At 38.7% G+C, this 16,686-nt stretch overlaps 2 protein-coding genes across 2 annotated transcripts; both read left to right on the top strand.

The window, feature by feature from the left end:
* The first annotated feature begins 2,941 nt into the window (after positions 1 to 2,941).
* Positions 2,942 to 3,463, top strand: LOC138887004 (uncharacterized). Its single transcript, XM_070168711.1, has one exon. The coding sequence runs from the start codon at positions 2,942 to 2,944 to the stop codon at positions 3,461 to 3,463; it is 522 nt and encodes a 173-aa protein (XP_070024812.1).
* Positions 3,464 to 14,658: 11,195 nt separating this feature from the next.
* Positions 14,659 to 15,081, top strand: LOC138887003 (uncharacterized). Its single transcript, XM_070168710.1, has one exon. The coding sequence runs from the start codon at positions 14,659 to 14,661 to the stop codon at positions 15,079 to 15,081; it is 423 nt and encodes a 140-aa protein (XP_070024811.1).
* The last annotated feature ends 1,605 nt before the right edge of the window (positions 15,082 to 16,686 follow it).

Here is a 16,686-nt window from a genome sequence, read left to right as displayed (position 1 = left end):
TTATCCAGATATAGGAAGACATATTGAGTATATGAAATGGGATATCCTTTTATTAGGTGGCGTTATGCATTCTTTTATTAATAAAACTTGTGAGTACAACTCTGTGTATCCCCTGATTCTTGTCTCTAATTTGTATTCCTTGATTCGAGGGCTGAATCAGCATATTTCTCGAGCGCAGGATGCATGACATATGTTTACAAGCCTCAAAGAGAACATAAACATCATAAGGCTGGGAGAGGGCCCCGACATACCAATCAATACATGTGTAAATCATACTAACCAAATAAGCAACTCCAGAGCAAATGGAGCACACCAACATTTTCCACTAAGCTGATAGCCTACTTGGAGGACTCGCAACCTGTCTATCGGGACCCGTGGGCATAAAATGCAGCATCCCCAGGAAAAAGGGACATCAGTACAAATAATGTACCAAGTATGTAAGGAATGAAAATCAGTAAACAATAGACATGAAAGAAACATTGAGTAAAAGACTCAACATGTATATCTGAATAGCTTTGAGAATCATTTAATATTATAATGTCATGCATATGCATATAAATGTCATACCATGCATGGGTATATGTGTTCATAACATAATCAAGCCTTTGAGGGCATCCTATCATATCATCTCGGCCATTGTGGGCAAATCATCAACGTATACCAGCTGATCAAGTGGTGGTGTGTATATAACGCCATAACCTTTTTCCATATCCCATTTACATATATTTACATATATACGCGTATATAATGCCATCTGTTCATGGGTCAATGTACATGTATAAATGAATGCAATGCATGAGAAGTATGTCAATAAAATCTTTGCGAATGTCATAAGACCATTAGGCCTTTGATTAATATCATGAAGTAAACTTTATTAACTTATGTATTCTTAGAGATCCATGAACAGATGATAGAATTATAGGACACATGGGGAGTCAAGAACATAAGCATCTCTAGCATTTCTATGACTTGAGTCATTTATGGAAGTTGTACATTTTCTCGTTTCGTTTATATCGTATGGATCATGCCGAAAAGAAAAAAGGGATAGCCTTAACATACTTTAGCCGATTATCTTGACAATCCCTCTAACACACATATTTTGTAATAAAGCACACAACGACAGATCAAAGTAGGGAAAAATCCATATGATATTCTTGAGAAAGATTATACCGAGCTCCCTTAGAATTGCAAACCCCATTACTATTGCTCGTATAACTTCGTATGAATTCCTTTGCTGAAGATCGTTACTAGGTAGATGTAAAACATCTCCATTTTTGTGAATTTGATCACAATTTTTTATGGCTTTTCTTGCTGAAGCAATCACGTTTTCCATTCCATATATTTGTGAATTTGAGACTTTTATGGCTGAGCCAACATTCCCTTTAAAGATGCCGTAACTTTTTATTATTCTCTAAGTTATATTATCAAATAAAGAATCAAACCAAGGTAGTTATCCAATGGCTCTTACGTGTAACCAATGCAATTTATGTCTTATGACTCATCATGCCCTATTGGTGCCACTTTGGCTTGGCTTAATGCCATGTGACAGCCCCAAAAAGGATCATTATCCACTTAATCCTTACTTAATACCACAATTAATCAATTATCTATATAAATAAGAATTATCTCAAATTACTTAAAATACTACTCACTTTCAACACACTTTATATACCTTACTATCATGGTCATGTGGTACCTTGTATGACACTAGTCCATAAATATCGGGTATTTTAGCTCGTGCCGTATTTTATCCCAAAATGTCAAACTTCGACGAAATTTATTCTCTCGATTTGTTTACCCTCTCACCTTCAAGAATTTACTTATCACTTGTTTGAAATAGCATAATGCTTATAATCTTAAAATAATCACATTCCCGAACTTACGTCGATTAATTTATGACGAAACTTCAACATACAAAAATGCGGGATGTAACATCTCATTTCCGAGATTCCATCAATTTACTTATGGCATACTTTCACGTACAAAAACATGGTGATGGGTTTTCAATGTCTTAGCCTTATGTTTTGATGATCTAACAAACTTACTGTCAAGAACCAGATAGGGAACCCGACACTCTTGGTATACATTGCTAATCAACGGACTCCAGCTAAATGTGAACTCCTACAGCTTCAGGCGATAGAGAACCAACACAAGGACCTGATACCCTTGTGGTTCCCTGATAGCAGTACGAAGTCAATTGGGTATAGCGGGAAAGTGACGTGACTGCCTGCACTGCACTAGTCCATCGGTCACTTGTCCTTTGACCAACCAAGTTATTACATCATTCAAGTGATGCCATCCAAGTTGTATTAACAAGAGTATTACAACAAAACATTATTTGAACACTTGAGAATCGATTTTAAGTATTCAAGCCATCTGATATTCCAGGATTCAATTCTCATGTGCATCAAGAACAAAGTTAAACACCACTATGGACCAGTTCCCAAATCTAGTATTTTGTTGTCCTTAGTTGAGTTGTAACTTTGTAATTGTTCTTCATTGTAATTCCTAATTTTCTTAGCTAGAAGTGTCGCTTAGGAACCCTCTTGTAAATCCTAAACCTTTAGTGTTTGTGTCGTGACTAGAGTTAGTCATGAGTTGAAGTCTTTGTAATAGGTGTATTGCAAAGTGGCTTGTAATATGTGTATTACAAGTTAGTGAGGGATTAAGAGTTTAATTCCTAGGCTACAATATGTTGTAATCTCAAGATTTCTCAATAGTGAAGTTGAAATCCTACCAGTATAGGTTGTGGTTTTTTATCCCCTTGACCATGGATTTTTCCACGTAAAACTCCCTATCTTATTTACTTACTGTTTTATTAGTATTCTCAGTAGAAACTCATAGAGGACCTGGTACTCTATAGTTTGGTGGACTCATATAAACTATCAATTGGTATCAGAGCGGGTTCCTCCTATCAGGCTAACACCTAGGAAGGATCCATATGGCTGTTCCACCAAATTTTGAAGAAGGTCAATCTACGTACAGACCACCCAGGTTCAATGAGCAGTACTATGGGTGGTGGAAGACGAGAACGCATGATTTCATCATGGGTGAAGACTCTGAGTTGTGGAATATCATATGTGATGGCCCTTTTGTCCAAACAAAGAATGTTGGAGAACTTCCACTGACGATGCCAAAGACCAGGAAAGAATACACCGATGCAGATAGGAAAGTTGTGGAGAAATATTTTCGTGCCAAGAAACTTTTGGTGTGTGGGATAGGACGTGATGAATACAACAGGATCACAGCTTGTCAATCTACCAAGGAGATATGGGAAGCTTTGCAAACAGCACATGAGGGAACCACTCAAGTAAAGCAATCCAAGATTGATATGCTTACCACTGTGTATGAGCTCTTTAGGATGAAAGACGATGAATCTGTCCAAAACATGCACACAAGATTCACTTCCATCATAAATGAGTTACACTCACTTGGAAAATCATTCCCAAGAACAAGCTCGTGAGGAAAATTCTTAGTATCTTGACTAGTTCATGGGAGAGTAAAGTAAATGATATCACTGAAGTAAAGGACTTGCAGGAGCTAACCATAGACGAGCTAGTAGGAAATCTGAAGACCTACAAAATGAAGAAGAAGATAGACAGTGAAAGAAGAGAACCAAAGAAGGAGAAGAACCTGGTACTCAAAGCTGAAGGAAATGACTTAAGTGAGGAAGACTGTGACATGGCTTACCTAACCAAAAGATTTCAGAAAATGGTCAGAATGAATAGGGGGATACCAAAGAGAGACAGTTCCAGCAGACTAAAGAATTATGACCTCTGTCATAAATGTGGGAAGCCAGGGCACTTTATCAAAGAGTGTCCTCTCCTAAAGCAAGAACACTTCAAATACAACCCTGATAAAGAAGCTAAAAGGAACCCGGTTCCTGACAAACGCTTCAAAGGAAAGAATGACGCCGATAATGTAGTGAAGCAAGCTTTTGTAGCATGGGGAGATTCCTCTAGTGAGTCTGATGAAGAAACTGATGCATGTGATATCTCTATGATGGCAGTTGAAAGTGGAGAAAATGAATATGACTCAATATTTGCTTTGATGGCACAATCAGATGATGATAAAGATGATGACAATGATGAGGTAAATTTCAGGGATGTTTAGAGAAATATGAAATCCTACTCTCCTAAAAAACTCATGTCATTAGCAAATATATTGATTGATGCCTATCATAGTCTTATAGATGATAAGGATTCCTTGACCAAATAATTAGGAGATGCTGAGCCAACCAGAGATGACTTGGTAGTTTGTGTGGTTGATCTAAAGGAAACTATAGATAATCTGGAAAATGAAAAAAAGGTTTTAACTGAGAAATTTACTAGTGTAGAACATGAAAGAGATGATCTGGTGGTAGTAGTAGTTGAATTGAAAGAAACCATTGAAAAATTCAGTAAAGAAAAGGATGCCTTAGTAGAGAAAGTGACTGTTGTTGAGTAGAAGAGATATGACCTCTTAATAGTGATTGTAGAGATAAGGGAAACAATAAAGAAACCTGGAGCTGAGTGTAGGCCTGGAAAGTTAGAAATAGGGAAAGAAGTAGCTAGTGAGGTGCACATTATGCTTGAAAATGAATTAAAAGATGTGAAAACTAGTTTGTGTGCTGAACTTGAGAAAACTAGGTTGCTCCAAGCTGAACTGGAAAGAGTAGAAAATGATCTTAAGAAGTCCCTTAAGTGGACCTAGTCCTCAGAGGATGTCACTGCCATATATGTTAATAATTGTGGTAACAGGCAGGGAATAGGGTTTCAAAGGGAGAGAACTCCTTCCAACCCTCATATCAAGTATGTTGTTGTACCCAATAATTGGCGGTGTACCCACTGTAGGAACAAAGGAAAATTGCCAAGCCAGGGTTAAGTCTCTGCAGAAAAACAAAGCTTTTGCTGAGAAAGTAACTACTAAAAGGAGACCAGGTGCCACTCATAAAAAACGCATGTTACCTGCTTGGACTAAAAGAGCACTTATTCATCCTCTTGCTTGCTACAAGAGACCCAAACTTGCTTGGGTTCCTAAATCTAACCAGTGATCTCCTTGTGCAGGGAACAATGGTATATGGACAATGGATGCTCAAAGCACATGACTGGAAACACCATGGACTTTCTTTCACTAAAAGCCCTGCAAAAAGGGAGTGTATCCTTCGGAAATGGGAAAAGGGATACATTCTTGGTATTGGAAGAATTGGAAAGTCACTTACTCACCCAATTGAGAATGTGTACTACATATATGGCCTCCAGTACAGTCTCCTGAGTGTCTCCCAGATATGTGACAAGGGAAACAAGGTGGAATTCTTGTCCAAGATATGCACAATTACAAGTCTAGTAGCTAGTGCAGTAGTACTGGTGGCCAAAAGATGCAAGAATATCTATGTTGTTGATTTTGAGTCTCTACAAAGTGGTGATCAGAGTTGCTTGAAGGCAGTTGATGATGATGCTGAATTGTGGCATAGAAGGTTGGGGCATGCAAGCTTTTCCCTACTGAATACGCTGATTCAGAAAGACCTGATTCATGGACTAGCCATGTCAAAATTCAAAAAACAGAAAGTCTGTGATGCCTGTGTTAGAGGGAAGCATGTGAAGTCCTCATTTAAGCCTAAGAAAGATGTCAGCACCTCAAAGCCACTTAATCTTCTTCATATGGATCTGTGTGGCCTTATGAGAGTGCAAAGCAGGGGAGGAAAAAGATACATCTTTGTGATAGTGGATGACTACTCTAGATTCACCTAGACTCTGTTTCTTAGAACAAAAGATGAAACCTTTGAGGTATTTGTGGCCTTTGTGAAAAAAATCTAGGTGGAGATGGAGTCTATAGTAGCATGTATTAGGTCATATCATGGAACAGAATTCGACAATGCCAAATTTGATGAGTTTTGTAATGAATATGGAATTACCCACAACTTTTTAGCACCAAGAACTTCCCAGCAATATGGAGTTGTGGAAAGGAAGAACAGAACCCTTAATTAAATGGCAAGATTAATGCTGATCGATAGTGGGATTGCCAAGAACTTCTGGGCTGAAGCCATTAACACTTCTTGTTACTTGGTGAACAGGTGCATGATCTGGTCTCTTCTGAACAATACCCCCTATGAGTTGCTGAATGGAAGGAAGCCCAAGCTGACTCACCTAAGAACATTTTGGTGCAAATACTATGCTCTTAATAATGGAAAGGATCAGGTTGGAAAATGTTATGCTAAAAGTGATGAAGGAATCTTCTTGGGTTACTCGTCTCAAAACAAAGCCTACAAGATGTACAACAAGAGGACTCACTGTGTCGAGGAAAGTGTTCATGTAATTTTTGATCAGTCCTATCCCTCCCATGAGAAAAGCAACACGGATGATCAAGATGGAGAGCCTCTGCTAGTTCCAAGTGAAATCATTAACATGACAAACGGAAGACAGAGATGATGATCCAGGTGAAGGAACCAAGTGAAGATAATGTTGTATCCTCCTCACCGTTTGGAGAGGAACCAGGTACCACAATTACAACCACTGAAGCTGAAGAAAGAGTGGTTGATATAGTTCAAAGTATTCCACAAGTAGCTGAGAGAAGAATGCAAGGGGACCAGTCAGACTTACCTAGCTCCTCTGCAAATGAAACAAGTGCCTAACTGGAAATAAAAAAGCTCTCATCCTCTTGACAACATAATTACCCCTCTAGATTTAGGTGTTCAAACCCGAACAAAAGTCAGAAATTCACTTTCCTTTTCAGCCTTTCTTTCCAAAATAGAACCTAAAAACATCAATGAGGCCTTAAAGATGCAGACTAGATTACAGCCATGCAAGATAGTTGCATCAGTTCTAAAGTAACAATGAATGGCACCTAGTACCTCGACCCTAAGATCGAACCATCATAGGAACCTGGTGGGTATTCATAAATAAGCTTGATAAACATGAAAACACTACAAGGAACAAGGCTAGGCTAGTGGTTCAAGGTTACAATCAGGAGGAAGGAATTGATTATGATGAGACATTTTCTCCAATTGCTCGCATGGAAGCTATTAGAATCCTAATCACTTTTGCATCACATATGGAATTCACTCTATTCCAAATTGATGTCAAAAATGTATTTCTGAATGGATTTCTTAAGGAAGAAGTCTATGTGAAGCAGCCTCCAGGGTTTAAATATCATGAGCACCCTGAATATGTGTTCAAACTGGACAAAGCATTGTATGGGTTGAAGCAGGCTCCTCGAGCATGGTATGAAAGGTTGTCAAAGTTCCTCTAAGAAAATGGTTTTACTAGAGGAAAAATTGACAACACCTTGTTCCTGAAGAAACGGGGGAGGAACCTGCTCATTGTTCAGGTATATGTTGATGATATCATTTTTGGGGCAATAGCCGATTCAGTGTGTGAAGAATTTGCAAAACTCATGGGAAGTGAGTTTGAAATGAGCATGATGGGGGAGCTGAATTTCTTCTTTGTTCTTCAAGAAAAGTAGTATACAAAGGGTGCATTCATTTGTTAGCAAAAATACATAAAGGAGCTCTTGAAGAGGTTTGATATGGAAGCATCAAAAGTGATAGACACCCCTATTGCAACGACTACTCGACTGGACATGGATGAGGCTAGATCTCCTGTGAATCAAACTATGTATAGAGGCATTATTGGGTCTCTTCTCTATCTTACTGCCAGCAGACCTGACATTGTCTTCAGTGTCGGGCTATGTGCAAGGTTTCAGTCAAATCCCAAAGAATCTTATCAGAAGGCTGCCAAAAGAATTCTGAGATATCTTAAGGGAACATGAGACCTCGTCTTGTATTACCCCTCAGGTGATAGTTTTAATCTTACTAGGTATGTTGATGCTGACTATGCACGTTATTTTGTGGACAAGAAAAGTACTTCAGGAATGGTTCACTTTCTAGGATCATGTCTCATCTTTTGGGACACAAGGAATCAAAACTCAGTGGCTCTTTCAACAGCTGAAGCAGAATATGTAGCTGCAGCCTCCTACTGTGCTCAACTCTTATGGATCAAATAATAATTGGAGGATTTTGGGGTATTTACTGATTGTGTGCCTCTTCTATATGATAACACCAGTGCACTCAACATGGCCAAGAATCTAGTTCAACACAAAAGAACCAAGCACATTGATGCAAGACATCACTTTCTGAGGGACAATGTGGAGAAAGGGTTTATCTGTATGAAGTTCTGCAGTACAGAAGACCAAATTACAGATATCTTCACCAAAGTTTTGAGTAGGGAACTTTTTAAAAGAATAGGGTGAAGCTAGGGCTAATAAAGCCTAATTGAGAACCTCATTCCTATCAGTTGGCTATGAAAATCACCTTCAAGTAAAATTAGCTAAAGTGTTTTCTGGCCAAGTCTAACTCACTTCAATACCGTTGTATGTAAACATGCATGATGATTATAGAAGTTGTAGATACATTGCATGGGTGGTGAAAGAGGATTGAAAATATTCAAAAAATAGGTCAAGAACCTGGTTCTTGTACCAAAGGTTAGTAGTCCTGTGCATTCTTTAATACACATATTGGAAAGGTACCAATATCAATTGCCACATCATCCACCTTTTCAGACTCTACCATCACGTCTTTTCATTTCAAATCCTTTCCATCTCCCTTTGAAACGTTGCAACTCCCCAGGAACTATCGCCGTTTCAGAACCGGTTCATATCTCTATTCTCATAATTATCTTCTCTATTTTAAAACCCCTCTCTTCTCTTCACTGATCATACTTCCCTATTAGACCCTCTCCAAAGATTCTCAACTTTATCTTTTCAATGGCTGACAATTTCCCCAAAATCCCTTCTTCAGTTGTTACTAACCTAAAGAAAACCCTTGAGTTCTCCGTCCCCAATGAATCCTCTGTCACCATCCCTGTCCTAATCACTGAAACCACATCTAACCTAGATTTCCCTTCATCTACCAGTTCTTAGGCGACTATCTCAGAAACCCTAAAAATCGATGATCCTTCATCTCTATCTTCTGAGATTCTCATTGACCAAGGGAAAAGTGGAGAACCGGGTAAAGGTCCTAAGGCTGTGGGAGTTTTTGGGGCTAGGGTTGATCAATCTTCCACCATTGTTGCTTCAGATTCTGTGGTGGCCATAGAGCCTATCGAGAATAAAACTATCACGATCATTTTTGTTGTATATGCAGATGGAGTATTGAATAAGGTAATTTCTGCTGTACCCAAGTCTTAGAGGAATAAGACACAGGAACTGGTTGGAGAAGGAGCCGCTTGTTGAAGGCTCTACACCAGCAGAAACAACTGGGCCCTCTTGTGCGGGACCTGACCTCTCTCCGAAGGAAACGGGTCAAGGTTCCCACTCCTAGTCCTTTTCTGCTCCTGCACCTTCTCCACACTTTATTGTTGAGCCTTTGGACATTATAGTATCTGAGATGCAATCTAGCGAAAAGGAAGATCAAGACAACATTTCTCTTGATGCATTCATAGTCAAGCGAAGGGCAGTGATCACCCCTGAGTCTTCTACTAAGCGACCTACTACTAGGTTACAAGCAAAGGTAGCTTATGACTCTGCCCTTCAAGATAGTAAAAAGAGCAGTAAGAAGAAAAGGAAGAAACTGGTGAAAAACAATAAAGTAGTGTGTGATAAGGATGTCCCTGTGGTAGAAGTGGAAGAGGAGACAACAGAGGAACCTAGTTCCTTGGTGAGAAGGTCCTAGAAGAAGAAGCATTCAACTTCAGTAGAGAAAGTTACAACCCCCAATTCAAAGTTGAAAGATGTTATGAGTGAACCATCAGCTTATGATGAGGATGTATTGGTGAAGTCTAAAGGAAAAGCAAAATCAAGTGTTGTGAAGTCTGGGAAGAGAAAGTTGGAACCTGTTAAGTAACCAATTTCTGCGAAAAGGTTAAGAAGTGAAACTAGTTCCGTTTCAGAACATTTGAGGCACCAAAAGGTATTGTTGGGTCGCAATTTTGACCCAACAATCTTTGATATGGCTGGTATGCGTCAAGTAATTGAGATGGTTGAATTTCAACGGTGGGAGCATATGTTCCAAGTATATGCGCCCAAAATGTATGAGGATGAAGTTCGACACTTCTATGCTGACCTCTTTCCCATTGATACTGACCATATTTGTGCCTTGGTGAATGGGGTGGCTATTATGTTTGATGTGTCTCTGCAAGGGGAACAGGTTCACAAGAAAGCCCTATTGCCTATTTATCGGTTGTTGTTTGAGCTATTGAACAAAGTTCTCCTACCTCGAGCAGAGCGGAGGTCCATGGATTCAAAATCAGACCTATATCTAATGGAGGCACTAGATGGATTTTTAGCTATGAATTTGCCTGCAATTATTATTGAGCACATGCAGAAGGTAGCTACCTTCAAGGATGGAAATCATGGGCTTCCCTATGGGTTCCTCCTTACGCATGTGTTTAAGTTCTTCAAAGTGCCACTAGGACAGTGCAAAATAGGGACCAAGAAGTAGACCTTTTTTCACACAACTTTGAAGGAGTGTGAGTGCATTGAGAAGAATGGGGGTAGGTAGCATATCAGCAATCTCTCAGCTCATCAATGCACAAAATAGCGCAACTGAGGAGATTCGAAGATTGAAGGCGAGGAACGCTATCCTGGAAGGTCAGCAAGCCCAAGGGGATCCAGAGTCAAATGAAGAGATAGCTCGTTTAAAAAAAGAAAAAGTTGATCTCAGGGCACAAGTGGAGAACCTAAAATCAGAACTGCTCACCGAGTAAAAGTTAGCAAATGCCCGAATAGACCTAGTTCTCCAAACCCTTGCTGCAGCTTCCAAGCCCTCTACTCCTAGTGCCCCCTAAGCAACCCCCTTCAGTGATCAGTTTCTGGATTTTCTGTTCTTGTTTTTCATGACTTGGTAGTTGTTTTTGTTTTCTTTTTTGTTTTGATGTGGATGGGATGTATCAGTACTTCTCCAACAATCCAATCTTTTCCTTTGCTATATAGCAAAGGCATATGTTTTATATATATAAAAACTATCCCCTTTTGGTATATAATGCTTATGTTTCTCTCGTCTATCATGTTGTGTGCACATATGTGGCATGAGTTAGCTAGGCTAGACTTCTTTATGCTACTTGCTTGCTTGTTTACTTTTAATGATTCCAAAAGGAGGAAGTATAATTGAAACAGGGATCCGATTAAGGGGGAAGCACATAGTCAGAGGGAACTTGCAAAGTTCATGTTGCTTCATCTGGTTATTTCTGCTCTAAAAATGTGTTATCAATGTCTAAGTTTTTCACCATCAAGAAAGGGGAACTTGATGGGGTTTCAATGTCTTAGCCTTATGTTTTGATGATCTAACAAACTTACTATTAAGAACCAGATATGGAACCCGGAACAATTGGTATACATTGCTAATCAACGGACTCTAGCTAAATGTGAACTCCTACAGCTTTAGGCGATAGAGAACCAACATAAGGACCTGATACCCTTGTGGTTCCCTAAAAGCGGTACGAAATCAATTGGGTACAGCTGGAAAGTGACGTAACTGCCTGCACTGTTTCTGCCTGCACTGCAGTGTTCCAACGGTTACTTGTCCTTTGACCAACCAAGTGATTACATCATTCAAGTGATGTCATCCAAGTTGTATTAACAAGAGTATTACAACAAAACATCATTTGAATACTTGAGAATCAACTTCAAGGATTCAAGCCATCTGATATTCTAGGATTCAATTTTCAAGTGCATCAAGAACAAAGTTAAACACTTCTACAGACCAGTTACCAAATCTAGCATTTTGTTGTCCTTAGTTGAGTTGTAACTTTGTAATTGTTCTTCATTATAATTCCTAATTTGCTTATCTAGAAGCGTCGCTTAGGAACCCTCTTGTAAAATCATAAACCTTAGTGTTTGTATCGTGACTAGAGTTAGACATGTGTTGAAGTCTTTGTAATAGGTGTATTGCAAAGTAGCTTGCAGTAGGTGTATTACATGTTAGTGAGGGATTAGGAGTTTAATTCCTAGGTTACAATAGGTTGTAATCTAAAGATTGCTCAGTAGTGAAGTTGAAATCCTACTAGTGTAGGTCGTGGTTTTTTATCCCCTTGAGGAGGAATTTTTTCCACGTAAAACTCCTTGTCTTATTTACTTACTGTTTTATTAGTATTCTTAGTAGAAACTCATAGAGGACCTGGTACTCTATAGTTTGGTGGACTCATATAAACTATCACGTGGGGTGTAACATCATTCTCCCCTTTCGAACATTTGTCCTCGAATGTTGACAGATGCACTTATCATTATCATAACTTATACCTTCTGAATACTTTAGTACTCTCTTTGCCATCTAGGCAACTATTCTGTGAATAATTCCAAAGGCTAGGGCATCCCTCTCCCCTTTAGGCTTTTTTCTCACACCACGACTTGTGGTCGAAATCCTTCCAATATTGTAATTGTTGCCACCTTCTATCATGCAGCCTGTACGACTCTGACCTTGTAAATACACCTACGCGACTCTTCCCTTTAGCTTTTAGCCAATCTCTAGGCCTCACTTTGTGAACATATACAGAACTTGACAAGATGTCCCTCTAGGCATCTATAGGTATATTGAAGTCCTTCTCATGGTACTTTGTTGAACTTACGAATATTGATATACCTTATTTCATAGATCTGGTTATCTATCCGCATGACTTTACTACATCTAAGTAGGTCATAATATACCATAACTCTTACCTCGGTTTATCTTTACTGAGGTCTGCTACCAAACTTCAGGTTACGTTCGTTGCTTATCCCATATGTATAAATCTATGTCCTTTAATGCTTCCTTATTACTATTCATCTTAAGAATGACGACCTAATCTCACCTTGTACTTTATGAATTTTGTCCATCCATTGTTGATTCACCATAATGTTGACCTATCATTTACCACTGATAACTTGATCTTTTATGTAACACTGCCACTAGGGCTCACGTCTCATCGGGGATATCTGGAGTAATTAGATTGATCCACCTAAGGGCGATACGATATTTCCATAACCATATTTGATAGCATCCCAATATGACTCACCTTACATGGGCATTTTAATCCCATACAATTCATGAAATCCTCTTCAATTTATTACTCAATCGAAGGTCCAAACATTATCCAATGCTTGCGAGTAGAGTTTCCAGGCATTGAAGGGCAGATTAACTTCAGCACCTGTTCTAATGCTCCTAAAAGGGACCGATGGTTATGTCATCTATTGTGACACTTTGGGCATTGGATTGGGTTGTGTACTGATGCAGCATGGTAAGGTTTTAGCTTATGCATCTGTACAACTAAGAAGGCACGAGAAGAATTACCCGACCCGTGATTTAGAGTTAGCCGTGGTGATTCATGCACTAAAGATATGGAAGAACTACTTGTATGGCATTCATGTTGATATCTATACGGATCATAAGAGCCTTCAGTATATCTTCAAGCAAAAGGAATTGAATTCACATCTAAGGAGATGGTTGGAGCTACTTAAAGACTATGACATTGATATTTTATACCATCCATGGAAGGCGAACGTAGTAGCCAACGCCCTCAACCATAGATCTATAGGTAGCCTATCATATTTACAATAAGAGAATAGGAGAATAGCCCATAAGATTCATCAGCTAGCTAGTCTTAGAGTTCGATTATTAGATTCAGGTGATACCTAAATTACTATTCAGGACACAACAACATCCTCTTTAGTAACTGAAGTGAAGGAATGCCGGTACGAGGATCCTATGTTAGTTCATTATAGGAATACAACCCCTCAGAAGGAGAAGACACCATTTGTGATTACAAAAGATGGGGTCCTCAGATATTGAGGACGATTATGTATCCCTGATATTGTAGGCCTGTGTCGACAGGTTATGGAAAAAACTCCCTATTCTCGTTATTCTATCAATCTAGGAGCAACAAATATGTATCATGATATCCGGAAAATATACTGGTGGGACATTATGAAAAAGGATATAGTAGAGTTTGTTGCTCAACGCCCTAACTATCAGCAGGTTAAGATTGAACATCAACAACTCGGTGGATTATTGTAGGTTATAGTGATTCCGACTTGGAAGTGGGAAGTAATCAATATGGATTTCATCCTAGGTTTACCTCGTACCCAGCGTAAGTTCAATTCTATATGGATGATTGTTGATAGACTTATGAAATAAGCCCATTTTCTGCCCATTAGGACTACATATTCGACAGAGGATTATGTAAGGCTTTACATTAAGGAGATAGTACGGCTGCATGGTGTCCCTATATCTATTATCCCGGATAGAGGAGCTCAGTTTACAGCTAATTTCTGAAGGTCCTTCCAAAAAGGATTGGGGACTTAGGTAAGTCTTATTACCACATTTCATCCCCAGACAGACGGACATACTGAGCGTACTATTCAGATACTTGAGGATATGTTACGGGCTTGTATGTTAGACTTCAAGGGAAGCTGGGATGATCATTTGCTGCTTATTGAGTTTGCATATACGAAGCTCTTTACAGAGCTTCCAATATTCATATGGCTCCATACGAAGCTCTTTAAGGACGGACGTATAGGTCGCCTATAGGGTGGCTCGATGTTGGGTAAGCTACATTAGTAGGACCAGAATTGGTACATCAGGAAATCGATAAAATTAAGCTTGTACAGGAAAGGCTATTAGCAACTCAAAGCCATCAAAAGTCTTATGCGTATAATTGATAGTAAGACTTAGATTTTCTAGTTGACGATTGGGTATTCCTAAAATTATCACCGATGAAAGGGGTTATGAGGTTTGGAAAGAAAGGAAAACTAAGACCTCGGTACATTGGACCATATAAGATCATACGTAAGGTAGGATATGTAGCATATGAGTTAGACTTGCCTTCTGACTTGGAATCTGTCCATCCAGTCTTTCATGTGTCTGTGATCCATAATTGTATTGGAGATCCTTCCAGAGTTGTGTCAGTTGACGATGTTCAGGTCATAGAACATCTATCACATAAGGAAACTCCCAGTGCTATATTAGACAAACAGGTTCGAAGATTGAGGACTAAAGACATAGCTTCAGTGAAAGTACTTTGGAAAAACATTAATGTGGAAGAAATGACTTGGGAAGCCGAAAAAGACATGAATTCTAGGTATCCTCACTTATTTCCTCTTCTAGAGAAGGATCCAACTAAGACATCACAGCTTTAAGGTACGTGTATGGATTCTTGTGTTAGTTATTATCATTGGTCGTGAGGCCATTGTCGTTATTGATGATTGTGCTCCTATGTGACATTGCATTATTGAGTTTTCTACATAAAGGGTTGACAGTAGTACTGTTACAAGGGCGACTCTGCCAAGATTTATATAGATCCCGAGGAATTAAACATTTGAGGACGAATGTTTCTAAAAGGGGAAGGATGTTACATCTCGCATTTTCGTACATTAAAGTTCCATCTTCAGTTAATCGGTGTAGACTCGGGGATGAGCTTATCATAAGGTTATATGTATTTATGTTATTTATAACAAGTGATAAGAAAGTGATGTGAAGGTTAAAAGGTAAACGAATCGAAGAAAGTGAGTTTTGTCGAAGTTTGTCGATATGGGATAGAATACGGTCCGAGCTATAATACCCGGTATTTATGAACTAGTGCCATACAAGGTACTCCATAACCATGATAGTAGGGTACATAAAGGTGTGTTAAAAGTGAGTAGTATTTTAAGTAATTTGAGATAATTATTAATTATGTGAATAATTAGGTAACTAATAATTTTTAGTGAGAGATTAATTAAAATTTGGATAATTATAGATTTTGGATGACTTAACCCCCCCAAAAAACGTGGCAGCATCCCCCATCACTTTTAAAGTGACTATTAAGTCTTACATAGATCACAAATTTGGAGGATTAAGTGGCTTACTTATCTAATAAGTGGCCCACACCCACTATAAGAGCTTTCCTACATTAGTGATATGTTTTATTTCCTAATATCTAAAGATTAAGAATTAAAGAATTAAGAGTGGGCTAGTCGAATTGAATCCTTCCAAGAGCAAATATTTCTATACCAAATAAGAATGATGTTGTTCGTTGATTCCGTGCCAATGGGATAAAGCGTGAATTACAAATTCTAAGAGAGCACGGTACAATCTTTTTCAAGAATATCGTACAGATTTTTCCCTACTTCGATCTGCCGTTACATGTTTTTCGCAAAAGACGTGTGTTGGAGGGATTGTCAAGAGAATCAGCTCAGGTATGTTAAGGCTATCCCCTCTTTCCTTTTGGCATGATCCATAAGACAAATGAAATGAGCAACTGCACAACTTCCATAAATAACTCTATTCATAGAATTGCTAGAGATACTTATATTTGTGATTCCCCATATGTCTTATTATTCTATCGTCTGTTTATGGGTCTCGGAAAATACATAAGTTGATAAGGTCTATTTCATGATATTAATCAGAGACATAATGGTCTTATGATGTTCCGAAAGATTTTATTGGCATACTTCTCATGCATTGCATTCATTTATACGTGTACATTGACCCATGAATAAATGGAATTATATAGTATATATATGTATAAATATGTATATGGGATATGGGAAAAGGTTACGGCGTTATATACGCACCACCACCTAATCAGCTGGTATATATTGATGATTTTGCCCACAGTGGCCGAGATGATATGATGGGATGCCCTCAGAGGCTTGATGACATTATGTACACCTATACCTATGCATGACATGACATTTACACGCACGTGCATGATATTATAAATGTTTCAGGATTTACAAAGTTTTTTAGACTTACAAGCGGAA

Source organism: Nicotiana sylvestris, chromosome 3 (genome assembly GCF_000393655.2).
Source record: "Nicotiana sylvestris chromosome 3, ASM39365v2, whole genome shotgun sequence".
Lineage (NCBI taxonomy): Eukaryota > Viridiplantae > Streptophyta > Magnoliopsida > Solanales > Solanaceae > Nicotiana > Nicotiana sylvestris.
Note: the sequence above shows the minus strand (reverse complement) of the source record. Positions and strands in the feature narration are given on the sequence as shown.